Source organism: Lepus europaeus, chromosome 14, assembly GCF_033115175.1.
Source record: "Lepus europaeus isolate LE1 chromosome 14, mLepTim1.pri, whole genome shotgun sequence".
NCBI classification, from domain to species: domain Eukaryota; kingdom Metazoa; phylum Chordata; class Mammalia; order Lagomorpha; family Leporidae; genus Lepus; species Lepus europaeus.
This window is the reverse complement of record NC_084840.1, coordinates 1,770,728-1,791,343: the sequence shown is the minus strand read 5'-3', so window position 1 is coordinate 1,791,343 and position 20,616 is coordinate 1,770,728. Positions and strand designations below refer to the sequence as shown.

At 62.5% G+C, this 20,616-nt stretch overlaps 1 protein-coding gene across 3 annotated transcripts in view; it reads right to left on the bottom strand.

Annotated features, from left to right (window-relative positions):
* Positions 1 to 20,616, bottom strand: part of RGL1 (ral guanine nucleotide dissociation stimulator like 1) — a 209,908-nt gene that overhangs the window by 26,771 nt on the left and 162,521 nt on the right. For all 3 annotated transcript variants that reach the window (XM_062211487.1, XM_062211488.1, XM_062211489.1), the window contains 4 exons: positions 15,637 to 15,714; positions 3,367 to 3,551; positions 1,335 to 1,459; positions 113 to 328 (listed from right to left, as the gene is read on the bottom strand). In XM_062211487.1, the coding sequence (XP_062067471.1) occupies positions 113 to 328; positions 1,335 to 1,459; positions 3,367 to 3,551; positions 15,637 to 15,714 (604 nt within the window). The remainder of the gene's footprint in view (positions 1 to 112; positions 329 to 1,334; positions 1,460 to 3,366; positions 3,552 to 15,636; positions 15,715 to 20,616) is intronic.

Here is a 20,616-nt window from a genome sequence, read left to right as displayed (position 1 = left end):
CCTCCCTCCCTCTCTCTCTATGCAGCTACAGTCACATGCCGCAAGCCTCTCTCACGGCCAGAGCCCGGCTCGGAGCTCGGGCGTCCCCTGCAGCGGCTACCCTGCGACTCACGTGAGCAACGCCGATCCACTTCTCGATGGCCCTGGCCCTCTGCTGGGTCTTGAGCCCCCTGCTGCCCAGGACGGTGCTGACGACACATCTGGTGAGCGCGTTGAACTGACAGATGGTGGCGCGGATCGTGGGCGCCAGGTGCTTGTTCCCCTTCCTGTCCCGCTGCGACCAGACGCAGCCCAGGCAGTGGTGCGGCACGACTTTCTTGAACAGTTGCTGGAAGAGACGAGGGCAGGGCCTGAGGGCGGCGCGGGCCTCTCACCAGCAAAGCCCCCTACGCCGGGCACGCGGCCCTCTCCCTGCCTCCTGGTGGCCATTCCAGCTGCGGGCAACCACCAGCACACACCGTCCCTCTCGAGCGCAGAGGTCGGAAAAGACTATGCCATCTCTTCAGCCTGCTCAACGACCAAGGGAACTGAACGGAAAAACCCACACTACAACTCAAAAAAAAGGAAAAGAAAGCAGCGCTTGGGGTTATTTTAGCTTCCAGATCACATCCTGGCGCGTCCGGGGCCCTCACGCCAAGAACCGTCTCTGGGGCAGAGGGTGGCCAATGTCGCGCACTCTGCGACATGAACACGGCAGGAAGCGCCGGGGGGGGGGGGGGTGATTCAGCGCCTCCCGGGGAGGGCGAGGAAGTGGAGGCGGGGCCAGGTCAGCTCTGGAATGAGGGCCCAGAGTCCTCCGTGCTTCTGTTATGTTCCCGATCGCAGAAGCCGAGAGGAAACACGAGCAGGTCACTCTCACTTGCCCACGCGAGGAGCAGGGGACTCTGCCACCTGCCGGGCCACAGTGGCGACAAAGACAGGCGGACAGGCTGAGGCTGGGACGCAGCCCACAGGCCTCTCTGCTTCCGTGGGGCCGTGAGCCGTGACTGACGCAGTCACGTACAGCTGCCAGAGCACCCAGCCTCTGTGGACACACGAAGCACACGTGGACACGAGCCCCAGACTCGGCCTTTATCCTGACTTCTGCTCTGACCTGCACGGTCCTCTGAATGAACAGCTCAGCTCCCGAAATATCTGTGGGCCTACAGGAGGGAAATACCACGGGACGGGCAGATCTGGTTCCACGGGCTTAGAATTCTCACTTCCCACCACGTCTAGAGCTTCAAGCAAAAGGTGCCTTCACCCGGGACTCCAGGAGCTCGGCCTGAATTACTGACGCTTAGGGAGCCCCGCCTGCCCAGCCTCCCCAGCCTGGGGCCACGGAGAACACATACTGCGTCCATGTAGGTCAGCTGCTCCGCCACGAGGTCCTCTGAGAAGCAGGTGAATTCTGCCGGGCCTCCGGCCTCCAGCCCCTCTTCCTCCTCCAGGCCGAAGGAGACGGTGGTGGGAGGCCCGTCTGCTCACATGCGGGGAAAGAATCCGATTTGCACCACGGCAGAGAAGTGCTCAGGCTGAACTGACATCTAAGGCTAAGCAGAGAGTGCCAACAGGGGGCAGAGCAGGCGCAGTTGGCCTGGTCTGGGAGGCACGGGCCTCCGTCTCTGCGTGTACCCAGGGCGTCGGGCCACCTCACACAAACCCCTGGGTCCTAGGCCGAGGACAGAGCCAGCACGGTGCCATCCTCAGCTGCAGGACCAGCCCAGCTGACTGCTAGGCCCAGACACACCATTCTTGGGGAGGGGCAGGGGCGCTCTTAGAAGAGAGGCTGGGGGCAGTGGGTAGGAAGGAGGCCGTCTCCGTGGGTGGGCCGGGCCATGCTGGCGTCAGCCACGCTGACGAAGCCCTCGGTTCTCAGAGAGCCTACAGAATCCTCAGACTGCACCAGAGTTGCTTGCAGGGGAGCCTGACCACAGACATCACCAATGGACAGACATGGGCACAGCCCCGGGGAGTGCAGAAAACTGCTGGACTCACACCCAGGAGAGGCCTGATTGGAGCAGGTGCGCCCGAGCCCTCGGCCCCGCCCTGGGCCTCCCGGCTCCTCGTCTGCCTGCTCTGTCTCCGCAGAGGTGGAGTCCAGGGAGCCGCCTCCCCCCAGATGTGTGCACTACTTTTTAAGCTGTTTCTCTTTGTGTAATTGAAGAATCTGGGGCATCCTGGACCAAGCTGGGTGGACTGTCCTCAGTGTTCAGGGGGAAAGTGGTGCCTGCGCCCTCTGGTGGCGGGAATGTGACGGGGACTTGGCCCCTGACCCTGCAGTGGGTGATCCCAATGCAGAGGGGGCTGGGTTAGGACTGAGAATGGAGTCCTGGAGTCCAGGACACACAAGGGAGGACCTGAAGGAAACGTGGAGTGCATTGCAAAGGCGACTTCTCCGGTTTCCCTGCACACAGCCCTGGTACTCTCTCATGCAGGAGAGTACATCCGGGTCCCAACAAGAATTCCGAGTGGGCCTCACGCGCCCTGGCCAGCTGCCCCACACGTGTGGACAGTGCAGAGGCTCATGGGTGCAAAGGCTCAGCCTGCCCCAGGGAGGACCCCTGCACTCAGCAGGCAGGGCGGGGGTTTCTTGAAGAAAACTGTCCACATTGACCACAGGCTCATTCGTGGGTGTGGCCAACCCAGCACCCTGGCTCAGGGGCAGCAGCTGCCACTGAGGGGCGCACGGGGGCGGCAGGGGCTGGAGTTGCACCCCTGTGGGCAGTGCTCGGGGCGCTGCAGGGATGTCAGCTTGTTTTCATTGGCGCCCAGGCAGCTTCCCTTATCTGTGCCAACGAGCCGTTCCCGTGTCCCCTCCCTGAGGAAATCAGGCACCACACTCCGTCACAGGCTCCCAGTGGGTCAGCTGCCACGGCCACGGCCCCACCCCAGCCCTCACACCCAACCTCCTTCAAAGCCTGAGGGCGCCAAGCCCCCGCGGCGTGCAAGGGCGTCCCCGACAATGCAGCCACTTGGGAAGAAACAGCCCCAGAGCCTTCCTCTGCCGAGATGCGGGGTGACGTGCTCTGGCTGGAGGGGAAGCCCTTTTGCGAGCTCTGGGGAGGGCAGGGGTGGAGCTGGATGCGCTCCCGCCTGCTGGGGAGGGCTGGCCGCCTGGCACGGGCTCACCCTGGGTGGGGAAGTGGCAGCGCGGGCAGGTGCAGGCTGGGCAGCTAAGCAGTCATGGGAGACCCACAGCGAGCACTCAGCCCATGTGAGCCGCGGGTTCCTCACCTGTGCGACGAGGGAGCAGGCTGGGAGGGGGTCAGGCCGCGCGAGCAGCCCTGCGGACGCCTGGGGCTCCGGCACCACACCCGCCCCAGGCAGCCAGGTCCCGCTGGGCCACCGGGGGTCGGGTGGGGTCCACAGGCCAGCAGTACTCACTGTCCGTCTCCACGTCCTGCTTCTGGAACTGCTCCAGCAGCCCCTGCGCCCTCCGCTCTGGGTCCGAGCCCGGCATGGCCCGCTGCAGGTAGGCCAGCAGCCGGTGCAGACAGGGGAAGAGTGGGGGCTCCCAGAAGTCCTCAGCACACTGGTCGAGCCAGGCCCTCAGGATGGACGCGATGGCGCTGTGGGGACAAGAGCGGTGTCACTGCACCCAGCCGGGGGGCACTGGGGCAGCCAGGACCCCACCGTCCCAGGGCTCCTGGAAACCTCAGGGAGTGTAAGCACGCTTGGTTGCCACGTTTGGTTATTTCACACAGTGACTGGAGGGGAGGAAATACCAGATCTCAGACCTCGGAAAAACCCACCCGGGGCAGGAGACCCAGTGAGCTCTGACAGCCACCTCACGGCCATGCACACAGTGGACAGCAGTTTCCAACCTGTGCTCAAGCCAGGGCCACAACATGTACTTCCAACAGCCAGAAATCTATCCAGAAAAGATAAACCCACACACATAACAGAGCTCACCAGCCCAGCACCAACACCAAGACAGCCTGCAGGGAACTCCCCTCTGTCTCTCACATTCCAGTCCATTTACAAGAGGGGAAGGTGAGGTCTCTGCAGATACTGGAGAAAGCCGTGGGTGGGCGGGGCTCCGTGCACAGGAGGAGGCAGGTCCCTGGGCGGGCGGCCCTCACGCCAGGCAGAAATAGCCCGGCTTCAAACCCGGGAGGGCTTCAGGGACCTGCGGGGCCGTGCCCCGTGGAGAAGAAGGCTCGGGCTCAGAGCCCCCACCACGTCCCCCGGGGACTGCTGCAGAAGGTGACCGAGACACACACCTGCCCTTTACACAGACCTAACTGACGGAAAGCTTTTAGCCAAAAAAAGCCTTCTTAGCAAGCGCACGATCACCATCGTCACACGATGATTCTTCAGACCCGGGTTACTCACACTCTGCTGTCCCTCTGCCAGACTGCCGGCAGCGCCAGGCTCTCCAGCGTGCATTTCCACCCAGAAGGCGTGAGCGCTTGTCCCGGGAGCCCAGACAGAAGGCAGGCGGCCACCTGCTCTCAGCTCCGTGGACACCACTGGGTCCCCACGGTGCTCAGCTATCTACACCCCAAGTAAAGACAGAAAACCAACAATGCTGGCGACCACCCACGCTCTCCAAATCTTTGCTGCACATTAAATACTGTTTTAAAAGTCCCATTCCTGGGGCCAGCACGGTGAAAGCTGCTGTCTGCAGTGCTGGCCTCCCACAGAGGCGCTGGTTCAAGTCCCAGATGCTCCACTTTCAAGCCAGCTCCCTGATAATGGCCTGGGAAAGCAGTGGAAGACGGCCCAATTGCTTGGGCCCCTGCACCCATGTGGGAGACCAGGAAGAAGCTCCTAGCTGCTGGCTTCAGTCTGGCCCAGCTCCAGCCTTTGTGGCCATCTGGGAAGGGAACCAGCAGAGGGAAGATCTCTGTCTCTCCTTCTCTCTGTAACATTGCATTTCAAACAAATACATACATCTTTAAAAAAAAGTTCCACTCCCTTCCAGAAGCTAGTGTTACCTGGGCTCTGGGAGAAACAACGAGGGGAGAAGCCCACGGACGCCCATGCCCTGAGGGACGCCCGTGGCTCGTGCTGTTTCTGGTTCCTCACCAACGCCCACACCCTGACTCGCAGAGAAGCCAGCAGTGGCACTCGGCGTTCGAGGCACAGGCGTCCCCCCAACCACCTTCTCCTCCAAGGAGTGGGGAGGGCACGGCAGGACAGCGGGGACGCAAGCTCGCACAGCGCCTGGAGGGGGCCAGAGTGAGCCCTGTGGCGCCACACTCCCTCCACGACACCCCTGCGCTCCCGTCTCATCTTGCCCCCGCGCTCCCGTCTCACCCCTGCGCTCCCGTCTCACCCCTGCGCTCCCGTCTCACCCCACGCTCCTGTCTCACCCCTGCGCTCCCATCTCACCCCTGCGCTCCCATCTCACCCCTGCGCTCCCGTCTCACCCTCACCCCTGCTCTCCCGTCTCACCCCCTGCGCTCCCGTCTCACCCCCTGCGCTCCCGTCTCGTCTCGCCCCCGCGCTCCTGTCTCACCCCTGCTCTCCCGTCTCACCCTCACCCCTGCTCTCCCGTCTCACCCCCTGCTCTCCCGTCTCGTCTCGCCCCCGCGCTCCCGTCTCACCCCTGCGCTCCCGTCTCACCCCTGCGCTCCCGTCTCACCCCTGCGCTCCCGTCTCGTCTCGCCCCCGCGCTCCCATCTCACCCCTGCGCTCCCGTCTCACCCCTGCTCTCCCGTCTCGTCTCGCCCCCGCGCTCCCATCTCACCCCTGCGCTCCCGTCTCACCCCTGCGCTCCCGTCTCGTCTCGCCCCCGCGCTCCCATCTCACCCCCTGCGCTCCCGTCTCACCCCACGCTCCTGTCTCACCCCTGCTCTCCCGTCTCACCCCTGCGCTCCCGTCTCACCCCACGCTCCTGTCTCACCCCTGCTCTCCCGTCTCATCTTGCCCCCGCGCTCCCGTCTCACCCCCTGCGCTCCCGTCTCACCCCACGCTCCTGTCTCACCCCTGCGCTCCCATCTCACCCCTGCGCTCCCATCTCACCCCTGAGCTCCCGTCTCGCCCCCAGACCACGAGCTCAGAACATCTCCCTCCTATCAGCGAGAGAGAGGCAGAGGCCACACGTGCAGACTGGGCCTGGGTTAGCCCAGCTCTCTCTGTTACTCACTGTGTGCATGTGCTCACTGATACACGTATGTGCCCACTGTATGTGTCTACTGTATGCACGGAGTACATGAATGTACTCCCTATGTGCTCACTGTATGTGTGTATTCACCGCGGGCACGCGTGTACTCGCCACACACATGCATGTGCTGCGTGTGCGTTCACCGCGGGCACGCGTGTACTCACCACACACATGCATGTGCTGCGTGTGTGTTCGCCGCGGGCACGCGTGTACTCCCTATGCACTCACGCACACATGTATGTGCTCGTGGTATGTAAGTGTTCACTGTGCGCATGTATGTACTCACCGTACACATGTATGTGCTCGTGGTATGTAAATTGTGTGTATCTTCATGGTGTGCCTGTATGTACTTGCCATGCACATGCATGTACTTACGGTATGTATGTATTTGCTTATACCCACGTTCACCATACTCACTGTACATGTGCATTTGCCACGTGTCCACTTTAAGTACTGGCTGTGTTGCATGTTTGCTGCACATACTGTTCACGTGCCTTCACCGTAGGACCTTGGACACATTCCTCAACCTGCATCTCCGGCTCTTCACGTGCAGAATCGGCGGAATGGCGCGGTCACCATGACAGTTTTAAAAGCACGTCTGATGCTAACACAGGGATGGTTCCCTACTGAGCAGCCATGAATCCCAGCTCTCAGGAGAGAGGACACTGCACTCCCCAATTCGTCTTCCAGGGCCCTCAGCAACTCACTCCCCAACCCCCAGGTCCGGGGAGGGGCCGCCTGCTCTCTGTGGGGCTCTGCCAGCTCCCACGGGGCCAGCAGCTGCAGGGGTCCATGCAGGAAGAAGACACGAGGCAGGAGAGCGCCTCAGGCCCAGGGAATACCGCCACGAGAGGTCTCCACCGTGACTCCCAGGGCGCCGGCCCCTGCAGCAGTGCCGCAGCAGCAAGCGGGGGTCACCGGGCACCTGGGACAGCAGCCTGAGGGACAGGAGCTGGGCAGGAGCAGGGGCCACATGCAGAGCCCTGCTGTGCGACGGGCCTTGGAAGTGAGGACAGCACCTCAGGGTTCCTGAGGGTCGCGGACGCAGCAAACATACGGTCGGGGTATTGTGAGGGTCGCGGAAGCAGCAAACATACAGTGCCCGGCAGAGCACATGCTCAGTGTCCCCCACGCTGCGGGTGACCCGGTGACACCATGACCCACGTCCCTGAACATAGAACACTAACTACGTTAGCACCACGTGCGCCGGGTGTGGCCCTCTGTGGGGCAGGTCTCTTCCCTGCCCCTTCCACGTTAAGCCCTCCACTCGCCCAGTCTTGAGTCTTAGCTCTGCACAGTTCTTTGCCCTCCTCCCCCTCCGCATACAGACCATTTCCGGGCGTGTTAGCATGTGTGCACATGCATAATGCACGTCAGTGTGTGCACACACACATGTACAATGCATGTTAGCATGCATGTGTGTACCATGCACATTGGCATGTGCACATACATGTGTGCTGTACCATGCACATGAACATGCCCTGACTAACAGACATTAGCACGTGTGCACATGTGTGTGTGATGCATATGCTGTGAGTGCCTGTTTCAGGGAACAGACTTACAGTGTAGACGCTCAGGATGGTTAAAGTGGGAACTCAATGCCCGAATCATTCTGCTCCAGGCTAAATCCCCTTTCTGCCTGGTTTTGATGGCATCGTTCGACGGCATCTGTCATGCGGAATGACACCAGGAGGATGTGGACAGACGCTGTCTCCTGTTCACAGCTGGGTTTCCCAGTTCCTCAACACTGGCCTTTCTGAACCCTGGAATCAACGGGCACCTCACCACACCCCTAGGCACCTCACCACACCCCTGGGTACCTCATCACACCCCAGGACACCTCACCAGACCCCCTGGGCACCTCACCACACCCCTGGGTACCTCACCACACCCCTGGGCACCTCACCACACCCCTGGGTACCTCACCACACCCCTGGGCACCTCACCACACCCCTGGGTACCTCATCACACCCCAGGACACCTCACCAGACCCCTGGGCACCTCACCACACCCCTGGGTACCTCACCACACCCCTGGGCACCTCACCACACCCCTGGGTACCTCACCACACCCCTGGGCACCTCACCATACCCCTGGGTACCTCACCATACCCCTGGGCACCTCACCACACCCCTGGTACCTCACCACACCCCCTGGGCACCTCACCACACCCCTGGGTACCTCACCACACCCCCTGGACACCTCACCACACCCCTGGGTACCTCACCATACCCCTGGGTACCTCACCACACCCCTGGGCACCTCACCATACCCCTGGGTACCTCACCACACCCCTGGGCACCTCACCACACCCCTGGGCACCTCAACATACCCCTGGGTACCTCAACACACCCCTGGGTACCTCACCACACCCCTGGGCACCTCACCACACCCTGGGCACCTCACCATACCCCTGGGTACCTCACCACATCCCAGGACACCTCACCACACCCCTGGGCACCTCACCACACACCTGGGTACCTCACCACACTCCTGGGCACCTCACCACACCCCTGGGCACCTCACCACACCCCTGGGTACCTCATCACACCCCCTGGGCACCTCACCACACCCCTGGGTACCTCACCACACCCCTGGGCACCTCACCACACCCTGGGCACCTCACCATACCCCTGGGTACCTCACCACATCCCAGGACACCTCACCACACCCCTGGGCACCTCACCACACACCTGGTACCTCACCACACTCCTGGGCACCTCACCACACCCCTGGGCACCTCACCACACCCTGGGTACCTCATCACACCCCTGGGCACCTCACCACACCCCTGGGTACCTCACCACACCCCTGGGCACCTCACCACACCCTGGGCACCTCACCACATCCCAGGACACCTCACCATACCCCTGGGCACCTCACCACACACCTGGGTACCTCACCACACACCTGGGTACCTCACCACACCCCTGGGCACCTCACCACACCCCAGGACACCTCACCACACCCCCTGGGCACCTCACCATACCCCTGGGTACCTCACCACACCCCTGGGCACCTCACCACACCCCTGGGTACCTCACCATACCCCTGGGTACCTCACCACACCCCTGGGCACCTCACCATACCCCTGGGCACCTCACCACACCCCTGGGCACCCTCAACATACCCCTGGGTACCTCAACATACCCCTGGGTACCTCACCACACCCTGGGCACCTCACCACACCCTGGGCACCTCACCATACCCCTGGGTACCTCACCACATCCCAGGACACCTCACCACACCCCTGGGTACCTCACCACACCCCTGGGCACCTCACCACACTCCTGGGTACCTCACCACACCCCTGGGCACCTCACCACACCCCAGGACACCTCACCACACCCCTGGGCACCTCACCACACTCCTGGGTACCTCACCACACCCCTGGGCACCGCACCACACTCCTGGTACCTCACCACACCCCTGGGCACCTCACCATACCCCTGGGCACCTCACCACACCCCTGGGCACCTCACCACACTCCTGGGCACCTCACCACACACCTGGGCACCTCACAACACCCCTGGGCACCTCACCACACCCCAGGACACCTCACCACACCCCTGGGCACCTCACCACACCCCTGGGCACCTCACCACACCCCTGGGTACCTCACCACACCCCTGGGCACCTCACCACACCCCTGGGCACCTGGAAGCCTGGCAGACTGAGTCCTTTACCCCAGGGACTTCTCTGGCCAGGCAGGCAGAGGCCCCCCGACGCTACACAGGGCACGCTCAGGGCTGGGGTGGAGCGCCATGCATGCAGGTGCCGCTGTGGCACCCAGGCAGGCAGAGGCCCCCGACGCTACACAGGGCACGCTCGGGGCTGGGGCGGAGCGCCGTGCATGTGGGCGCCGCTGTGGCACCCAGGCAGGCAGAGGCCCCCGACGCTACACAGGGCACACTCAGGGCTGGGGTGGAGCGCCGTGCATGTGGGCGCCGCTGTGGCACCCAGGCAGGCAGAGGCCCCAGACGCTACACAGGGCACGCTCGGGGCTGGGGCGGAGCGCCGTGCATGTGGGCGCCGCTGTGGCACCCAGGCAGGCAGAGGCCCCAGACGCTACACAGGGCACGCTCGGGGCTGGGGCGGATCGCCATGCATGTGGACGCCGCTGTGGCACCCAGCGCTCCTTTCACTGCACCTAGGAGGCCTCATCTGCATTTCCACTGTTCCTTCTGGAAAATTCTTTAAACGTCTGGAGGGCTGCTTTGATCTGCATTTAAACACAACTGCTACCTTGGTACCTGAGGGCCTGTATCGAGCAGAAGGGCCACCCTATGCTTCACCGCAAGAGCCCAAGCAAGCAACCCGGGCATTGTCCTATCAGGGCTGACCCAGCAGGGCGCCCGCAGCCTCCACACAGGGCTGCCCTGGCATGTCCTATCAGGGCTGACCCAGCAGGGCGCCCGCAGCCTCCACACAGGGCTGCCCTGGCATGTCCTATCAGGGCTGACCCAGCAGGGCGCCCGCAGCCTCCACACAGGGCTGCCGGGCATTGTCCTATCAGGGCTGACCCAGCAGGGCGCCCGCAGCCTCCACACAGGGCTGCCCGGGCATTGTCCTATCAGGGCTGACCCAGCAGGGCGCCCGCAGCCTCCACACAGGGCTGCCCGGGCATTGTCCTATCAGGGCTGACCCAGCAGGGCGCCCGCAGCCTCCACACAGGGCTGCCCGGGCATTGTCCTATCAGGGCTGACCCAGCAGGGCGCCCGCAGCCTCCACACAGGGCTGCCCTGGCAGGCGAGCGCCCCGGAAGGGCTGCTGCCTCCTCAGACCCTCCGGGTCCCCGGAGAGGGCCACAGCAGGGAGGGCAGCGAGGGGGCTCGGCGAATGGCAGCACATCGGCCCGCTTTCCATCCTGTCTGCAACACAGAGAAGCAGCACGGCCGCCTCCCCGGAGCCCGGCGAGCTCTGCAGACCGCACAGCTTTGCCTTAGACACCAGGGAGCCCCGAAGGACCCCAGAGACCAAACGCCTCGGGTTTTCCGGTGAAGAAACGGAACCCAAGGGGTGAAGTGGCCGAGTGGGGGGCACATGGCTCCAGGGGACGGAGCTGCCACAGCCCTGCACTCGCACGTCAATTTCCGAGTCATCACACTGCTCTTCTGACACGCACTGGCCGTTCCAAAATAAAGAGGCTTTTCACGCGCGGCCTGGGCGCCACGGATGCCGAGGGCAGATCGGGGGGCAGGAGAGCCTCCCAGAGGGGGCCAGGACAATGGTGCAGTGAGCTGCACAGCACCAGAGCGGGAGCAGGAGGTGGCGAGGCCGGGAGCAGGGTCAGCGGGCCAGGGCCTGCGGCGCTCCGCAGCAGCGGCACACAGCCACCTGCTCTGGCGTCGGGGAGGCGGATCTGCAGCCCCCGCTCTGGCGTCGGGAGGCGGATCTGCAGCCCCCGCTCTGGCGTCCGGAGGCGGATCTGCAGCCCCCACTCTGGCGTCCGGAGGCGGATCTGCAGCAGGCACAACTTTTTTAAAAAGGCAACACAGTCTGAAGAAAAGGGCCAGGAACTTTCTCCCAAGTCGCTGTGCAGCTTGGGAAGGGACCATTGTCCCCGAGGGGCCCTGGGGGTGGGGGCTCCCTGTGCGCCGATTGCTAAGTGCCCTCAGACGGCTATGCTGCTGCTCCAGCCACGGCAGCGCTCTGGGTGCGCAGGGAATCGGAACGGGATTCCAAACAACAAGCAAAGCCTGGCGTCTGCCTTGCCCAGCGCACCCAGTCCACAGCACCGCCCCAGCTGCTAACCCTGGAGAGCTCAGTGGCCACCGAGCGCCAGCTCCCGTGCAGACACAGCACACTCATCTCCGAATGTGGTCACCGGTCCTGGTCACACTCCCAAGCTAGCCGCTCGGTCCTTGAGGGATCTCCAACACCTGCCGTAAGAAGGCTCTTCTCTGTTGCATGGATAATTATCAGATTCTAGGGTGCTCATGAGCCACGCGGGGGTCTCGCTCCAGCGCAGGCCCTAACCCGGCAGCCTGGGCAGCCTGCAATGCCGCACGTCCACCACGCCGGTCCATGTCCACGCTTAGAGCAGGAGGGCTCCCAGGCCAGCCCCCTGGAGGATCAGACTGTCGGCTCCTGGGAATGCTTCCTGTGGCTGACTGCCCCGTCCACCTAGCCCTCACGGTGCAACCCAAATCCAGCGTCACCCCACTCCACACACACTGAGCCTCGGCTTTGATGGCACAGCCTTCTCCAGGGCCCTCTGGGAACACACAGATGTTGCTCCTGGCACCCGACTGCCCACACCGTGTTGTCAGGGTTTCTGGACGTTATAGCCCAGCCAGGAAGAGCCGATGCGGTCTCAGAACGAGCCCCCATTCTGTAATTCCCACATCCCTGGCTCCTGCAGGAACGAGTCCGCTGGTGAACCTCTGAAATGCCCAAGGATCATCACCTGCCAGCCTTCCAGCCCAAAAACAAATACTGGGCGGTGTGGCATGCCGCAGCAGGCTCCGCCACCACCGGAGATGCTGGTAGAGTCCGGCTGCTCCGCTTCCGCTCCAGCTCCCTGCCAACACACCTGGGAAAGCAGCGGGGGCCCTGCACCCACATGGGAGGCCCGGATGGCACTCTGAAGACACAGACACAATGAAACAAAATGCAAACCTCTGTCGTCCCAGAGCACCCTCTTCCCTCTCCTTTACGGCAAATCCTGCAGCCAGACTCGCGGTGCTCCCAGCACTCTCTCCTGACCCCCAGCCCCACCTCCCCAGGTCCACACCCAGTGAGCGCAGCTGGCCACGCATCCCTGAAGTCCCTCACTGTTCTCGGATGGAGCTGCTGCTCTCTCCTTGCCCACGACAGCGCTCGGCTCCCGACCCCTCTTCCTCATCTCCTCCAACCACAGCGGGCACCCTGGCTCTGTCTGTGGACTCTTCTCCGTCGGCCCTCGTCCAGTCCCAGAGCACCAACCTCTGTGTGAGAGGAGGGAGCCCAACAAGCACCCCCCTCGGCCCTCCCACCCCGAGCTCAGCGTCAGCGGGAGACACGCACGGCCCACGCTGCCCTGCCAGACACCCTCCACAGCTGCTCAGGCCACCACCCTCTCTTCCTCTCGGGAGCGCCTGCAGCCAGCACACCCTGCCAATGCCCTCGCCATCTCCACAGAGGCGAGCTCCAGCCTGCAGCCTGCCCACTGCCTGAGCAAGACACAGCACCTCTCCACGCCCCCGAGGCCCTCGACCCGGCGGACCTGGCCCCCACTCCCCCCCAGGCTGACGCAGCACCTGCCGGACACTGACTCCGCCCCTTCTCCTGTCCCTGCAGCAGCTACGACGGCTCCCACTGCACCACGTCTCCCAGTTCTTCCGGCCTGGGTGCACAGGCTCAGCCCACGCTACATCAGGCTTGAATGGGCATCCTGGCTCTGGGCCCCTGCCTGGGGCTCCCAGCAAGACGATGACCATCAGGGCCAAGTCCTCACCCTGGCTCCTACTCACTCATTCCATCCTATACGACTGTCGGGCACTGGGACGCGTGTGTGTGTGAATGTGTGTGTGTCCTCACACCCTCCTGTGCACACACTGACTGCACTGGGACGTGTGTGTATGCGTGTGTGTCCCTCACTCTCCTGTGCACACACTGACTGCACTGGGATGTGTGTGTGTGCATCCCTCACGCTCTCTCCTGTGCACACACTGACTGCACCGGGATGTGTGTGTGTGCGTCCCTCACACACTCTCCTGTGCACACACTGACTGCACTGGGATGTGTGTGTGTGTCCTCACACCCTCCTGTGCACACACTGACTGCACTGGGACGTGTGTGTGTGCGTGTGTGTCCCTCACTCTCCTGTGCACACACTGACTGCACTGGGATGTGTGTGTGTGTGTGTCCTCACACCCTCCTGTGCACACACTGACTGCAACTGGGACGTGTGTGTGTGTCCCTCACGCTCTCTCCTGTGCACACACTGACTGCACTGGGACGTGTGTGTATGCGTGTCCCTCACTCTCCTGTGCACACACTGACTGCACTGGGACGTGTGTGTGCGTCCCTCACACTCTCTCCTGTGCACACACTGACTGCACTGGGACGTGTGTGTGTGTGTGTCCCTCACGCTCTCTCCTGTGCACACACTGACTGCACCGGGATGTGTGTGTGTGTGTCCCTCACTCTCCTGTGTACACACTGACTGCACTGGGACGTGTTTGTGTGTGTGTGTCCCTCACGCTCTCTCCTGTGCACACTCTGACTGCACTGGGACGTGTGTGTGTGTGCGTCCCTCACGCTCTCTCCTGTGCACACACTGACTGCACTGGGACGTGTGTGTGTGTGTGTGTCCCTCATGCTCTCCTGTGCACACACTGACTGCACTGGGACGTGTGTGTGTGTGTGTGTGTCCCTCACGCTCTCTCCTGTGCACAGACTGACTGCACTGGGACGTGTGTGTGTGTGCGTCCCTCACGCTTCTCCTGTGCACACTCTGACTGCACTGGGACGTGTGTGTGTGGGTCACGCTCTCTCCTGTGCACAGACTGACTGCACTGGGACGTGTGTGTGTGTGTGTGTCCCTCACTCTCTCTCCTGTGCACACACTGACTGCACTGGGATGTGTGTGTGTGTGCGTCCCTCACGCTCTCTCCTGTGCACAGACTGACTGCACTGGGACGTGTGTGTGTGCGTGTCCCTCCCTCACGCTCTCTGCTGTGCACACACTGACTGCACTGGGACGTGTGTGTGTGTGTGCGTCCCTCACGCTCTCTGCTGTGCACACACTGACTGCACTGGGACGTGTGTGTGTGCGTCCCTCACGCTCTCTCCTGTGCACACACTGACTGCACTGGGACGTGTGTGTGTGTGTGTCCCTCACACTCTCTCCTGTGCACACACTGACTGCATTGGGACGTGTGTGTGTGTGTCCCTCACGCTCTCTCCTGTGCACACGCTGACTGCACTGGGACGTGTGTGTGTGTGTGTGTGTGTCCCTCACGCTCTCTCCTGTGCACAGACTGACTGCACTGGGACGTGTGTGTGTGTGTGTGTCCCTCACTCTCCTGTGCACACACTGACTGCACTGGGACGTGTGTGTGTGTGTACGTCCCTCACTCTCTCTCCTGTGCACACACTGACTGCACTGGGACGTGTGTGTGTGTGTGTGTCCCTCACTCTCTCTCCTGTGCACACACTGACTGCACTGGGATGTGTGTGTGTATGTGCGTGTCCCTCACTCTCCTGTGCACACACTGACTGCACTGGGATGTGTGTATGTGTGTGTCCTCACACTCTCCTGTGCACACACTGCACTGGGATGTGTGTGTGTGTCCTCACGCTCTCTGCTGTGCACACACTGACTGCACTGGGACGTGTGTGTGTGTGTGTCCCTCACTCTCTCTCCTGTGCACACACTGACTGCACTGAGTCAGCACAGAGCCTGGAGGAATAAGCGATGGTTGCTGACTGACGTAGGTAACAGAGTGCAGCTCTTTGCTCTCCTGCACTCGGCAGGAGTAGGACAGAAGCTGCGCCGGCTCCGTCCTGAGAGATCCCTGGAACGGTCTGCACGCTGCAGAGAAGGACACACTCACTTTCTGATGATGGCCTTGGACTCCGGGGAGCTGGGGCCTCCGTCCTCCTCACAGCCTGGGCCTGTCAGGTCTCCGTACCTTGAGGGAGCAAACAACAAGGACACCGGTCAGCAGTGCTGGCAGGCAGCTGCAGCCCTCCCACCAGGACGAACGGCTGCACCTGGCAGGAGGAACGGCGCGGTGCAGTCTGGGTTGCTTAGGGGAAAAGCGATGCGCCCGTCACACCACGTGAGCTTGCTCTCTGAACTACCAGCCTCCGGCAGCTTCTCCGCCATCAGGGAGCTGTCCACAGGAGGAGCAGGCAGATTCGTGGCACGCCAGCCCACAGGCGTCTGCAGCTGCGAGAGGGGACGTGGCCCATCCCAACACAGTGACACTGACAATGTGGGAGCCGCCAGCAGGGGTCTATTTTTCTAAAGCAACAGGTGCTTAAATTTAAATTTTTGGGGGGCAGCACTGTGGCATAGCAGGTAAAGCTGCCCTGGTTCTGGATCAAGTCCCAGCTGTTCTACTTCTGACCCAGCTCCCAGGTCATCTGCCTGCAAAGGCAGCAGAAGATGGCCCAGGTGCTTGGGCCCCTGCACTCACATGGGGGGCTGGGGAGAAGCTCCCGGCTCCAGATCGACCCAGCTCTGGCCATTGTGGCCACCTGGGAGTGAACCAGCAGATAGAAGACCTCCCTCTCTCTCTCTCTCTCTCTCCCCCCTCTCTCTCTCGCTCTCACCATGTATATATATACATATATATATACACACACACACATATATATATACCTGCCTTTCCAATAAATACATACATTTTAAAGAAATACTTCGCATCATTCTCCACTGCAAACTCAAAAGCCCCCAGAGGTGGAGCTGCAGCTGCGGGTGCACCTGTGAGCAGGCCGGCCCCAGCAGATTCCCTTCCACCTGAAGGCGCACTCGCTCTGGGAACCCAGTGCCTCAGCCGGCTCCCGGCACATCAGCAGAGGCTGAGAGCGGCAGGCAGACCTGAAGAGCAGACTTCTGTCCTCTGCGGGGGATGAGCGGCGCCAGACCCTCATGCCTCAGGTTTGCAACACTCCCAGATCCTCAGAAACTTGAAGGCCCATGCGGGTGCACCTGGCCCCCCACGGGCACCACCAGGCCCTGTCCTGCGCCTCCCTCACCCCCAGGGCTCGGCAGCCTCAGGCACCCTCCTGCTCCCCTCCCTTCTGTCCTGCACCTGCTGTGAGAGGCGCCCTTTGTTCTTCTTGAGATAAGAACTCAGTCCCATGAGGACTTTCTCAACCTCCGGGGAACAAGATAGGGCTGGGCAGATGCCTAGTAAACAACATGGGGATTTGGGGCTGAACCCTGGCCACCGCCACAGCAAGACGGGCCATGGGTCCTCTCACACAGGCCGTGTGTGCCGTCACAGGGTGCACTCCGGCCTCCTCCACCTGCCACTCGACCTTTGCCTCTATCACTTGCCAGGTTGGGCCTTTTACCTCCGGTTCCTCTGGAAAATCAGATGTTTTGTGAGCCGAGAGGCAGAACTGGAGCAGCGAGCAGGCCCCGCGCTCAGAGTGGCGAGCACGCAGTCCCCGGGCCCGGGCCTGGGTCTCCACAGGTTTCAGACTCAGAGCTGAGGTGCAGGTCTGGCTGACACCCCAGAATGTGAAGCCACAATGCGTCAGGTGGCCCAAGGAGGACACAGTGACCTATCCTGTGTGCAAAGCCCTCCTGCTAAGTGGCCTGCTGCCTTGTCCCCTCGCTCGGCAGCCCGTGTGGGGTCTCTCCTGGCCACCAGGACTGGCGTGATGTTTGGAGACCAGTAGGAGCCAGGGTGCAGCTGCTGGGCTCACACCCACCGCCTCCTCCCCACCTAACCGGCCAGAAAATCTCGTGGCCCTGCCTGTAGAGCAGGCCTGGTCCCAAACCTCTCAGTGCTTCTGCGGCTCCCACAGATCAGTGCAGAGCACAGACAGGGAACAAACAGGACACAGACAGGACACAGGGCACAGACAGATCACAGACAGGACACAGGACACAGGACACAGACAGGACACAGACAGATCACAGACAGGGCACAGACAGGGCACAGACAGGACACAGGACACAGGGCATAGACAGATCACAGACAGGACACAGACAGGACACAGACAGGACACAGGGCACAGACAGGGCACAGACAGGACACAGGGCACAGACAGATCACAGACAGGACACAGACAGGGCACAGACAGGACACAGGACACAGGGCATAGACAGATCACAGACAGGACACAGACAGGGCACAGACAGGACACAGGGCACAGACAGGACAGACAGGACACAGACAGGACACAGACCGGACACAGACAGGACACACACAGGACAGACAGGACACAGACAGGGCACAGACAGGGCAGACAGGACACAGACAGGGCACAGACAGGACACAGACAGGACACAGACAGGACACAGACAGGACAGACAGGGCACAGACAGGACACAGGGCACAGACAGGACACAGACAGGACACAGACAGGACAGACAGGACACAGACAGGGCACAGACAGGACACAGACAGGACACAGACAGGACAGACAGGACACAGACAGGGCACAGACAGGACACAGACAGGACACAAACAGGACAGACAGGACGCAGACAGGACAGATAGGACACACCCACCCCTCCCCTTCCAGGGCAGTGAATGAAGGGCACACACGTGGGCCTCACAGCTGTGGAAGGGCTGGGGCCACACCAGCAAGGCCAAGGCCGCCTCCAGTCTCTGCAGGGCTAACGGCTTCAGGGCCTTCTAAAGAAGCGTGGCACTGAGCAGCAGCCTCTCTCCAGGTGGCAACTGGCCAAACCTCCACTACAACGCGGCTACCGGCACGGCTCGGCCGCGATTTTCTCTGCTTCCAGAGCAGCCCGGCGCAGTACCTGCCGCGGAACCAGACCACCCCAGGGTTTCGCAGGCCGCTGGCATTCACACAGGGAGCAGTCACTTCCAGGGAGCAGCTCTGCCCTGGGCCTCTCCCGGCACTGAGGTGGCCACTGGTCCTGACGACGCTGTGCACGGGGGCAGGGTCCGCGGGGCCCCCACCCTGGAGAGGCTCAACGAGCCCACCGGGATGGTCGCGCAGCCACTCGGCTCCGTCCACCCTGGCCCGGCGATGGTGGCTGAGCGCCGGGGGCCAGCTTTCCGTGCATCGTCACCTGGCTCTCACGGAAGCCCAGAGAGAAACCTGCTGACCCTCCACCACCGGGGAGAAGAAGCGGGGAGACTGCTCGACAGGCCTGAGCCGGAGAAGCTCCGTGAGTCACAGCTCAGGGTTCTCCTTTACTTCTCTGCCGTTGGCTCCGCCACGCTGGGAGCCTCGGAAGCAGTCGGTGTGCACAGTCGGACGTGAACATGCAAGGCAGGGAAGGGATGGGGCCGGCACTGTGGCGCAGTGGGTTAACCCCAGCCTGCAGCCCGCATCCAACACAGGTGCTGGTTCGAGTCCCGGCTGCTCCACTTCCGATCCAGCTCTCTGCTGTGGCCTGGGAAAGCAGTGGAAGATGGCCCAAGTGCCTGGGCCCCTGCACCCACGTGGGAAACCCGGAAGAAGCTCCTGGCTCCTGGCTTTAGACCAGCTCAGCTCCAGCTGTTGAAGCCAGTTGGGGAGTGAACCACCAGAGGGAAGACCTCTCTCCTGCTCTGTCTCTACCTCTCTGGAACTCTTGTCTTTCAAATAAATAAAATAAATCTTTTAAAAAAAAAAACCAGCAAGGAGGGGAGACGGCATGACGGGGTATTCTAGGGAGGACCAGGGCGCATGTGACAAGGAGGCAGCAACAGCCGCGCGGACCTCAGGGAGAGCCCCTCCCGTGCCGGAGAGCCCCTCCCGTGCCGCAGAGCCGGGCAGGGCCTCAGCAGGGGAGGACGGTGCTCTGTGGGAACACAGAGGCTAAGAGGGGACAGCAGAGGGAGCAGCAGGGGAGGCCCCCGAGTGACAGGGCCATGGCGAGGGCACAGGCGGCCATGGCACCGCATCTCCTCCCCTGCGTGTAGCAGACACCCTCGAGCCGTGTCTCCGTGAGCTCACGGAACCTCCACTACCATGAAGAGAGGACATGGGGAGGGCGGAAGGCCAGAGGGGACGGCACACACAGAGAAGCAGGCCTCCCACGAAGCTGCTGACCTAGGCGCCTCCGGGGGATCTGACTTTCCAATGATCCCTGCGTTAGGGACAGCCCGGCATTCCTACCTAACTGACCCACACAGCACAGGTCAGCTATGAGACGAATGTCCAGGGGCTACCTGGACCCAAGAGAACGATCCGGGCGGAACGGCCTGCAGGTGCCGGCACTAGCGAGGGCAGAAGCCGGCGAGTCCACAGAGCAGCCCGTGGCTGTCCCATCCCCGATTAGTGCCCTGTGGCAGGGCCCTCCCCGGCCCTGGGACCCAAGGCCTGGGCTGCCGCCACCAAGCCCCCAGGAAAGGTCTGGGACCCCTGTGGAGAGGTGAGGCTGAGGGAAGGGGCGGACTGCGCTTCCCGCAGGCCAGAGGTTTCCCATGACCCCAGAGGAGCTGCCCCCAACCCACACAGGCACCCACAGCAGACAGTGCCCGCACGCCACGGAACTCCCTTCCGAAACACCTTCGCTCCAGCCCGTCCACAGCCGTCTAGGAGGAGGCCAAGAAAAGGACGCGGGTTCGGCTGCTGCCCACCCAAGGGCAGGACAATCGCCTGGCGCCCCTGGCCGCGCCGTCTCTCATCTCGACAGGAAGTCACGCCGGCCCTTGCTAGAGTGCCCACTGTACCTAGGGCTCTCCTCCGCCCATCTCCTGAACTCAGACCTGGGGGGCCATCCACATTCCACCCCCACCCCAACAGGTGGCAGTGCTGGACACCTACCTGCCTGCCACACGGCGTGGGTCATGCTGGGGGACCATGGAGGACAGGGCGGGGAGCCCGAAGCGCCTGGTGGCCACAGGCCGCGTCCGGTCCGGGACGAGGTGGCACAGGACCAACAATCCAGA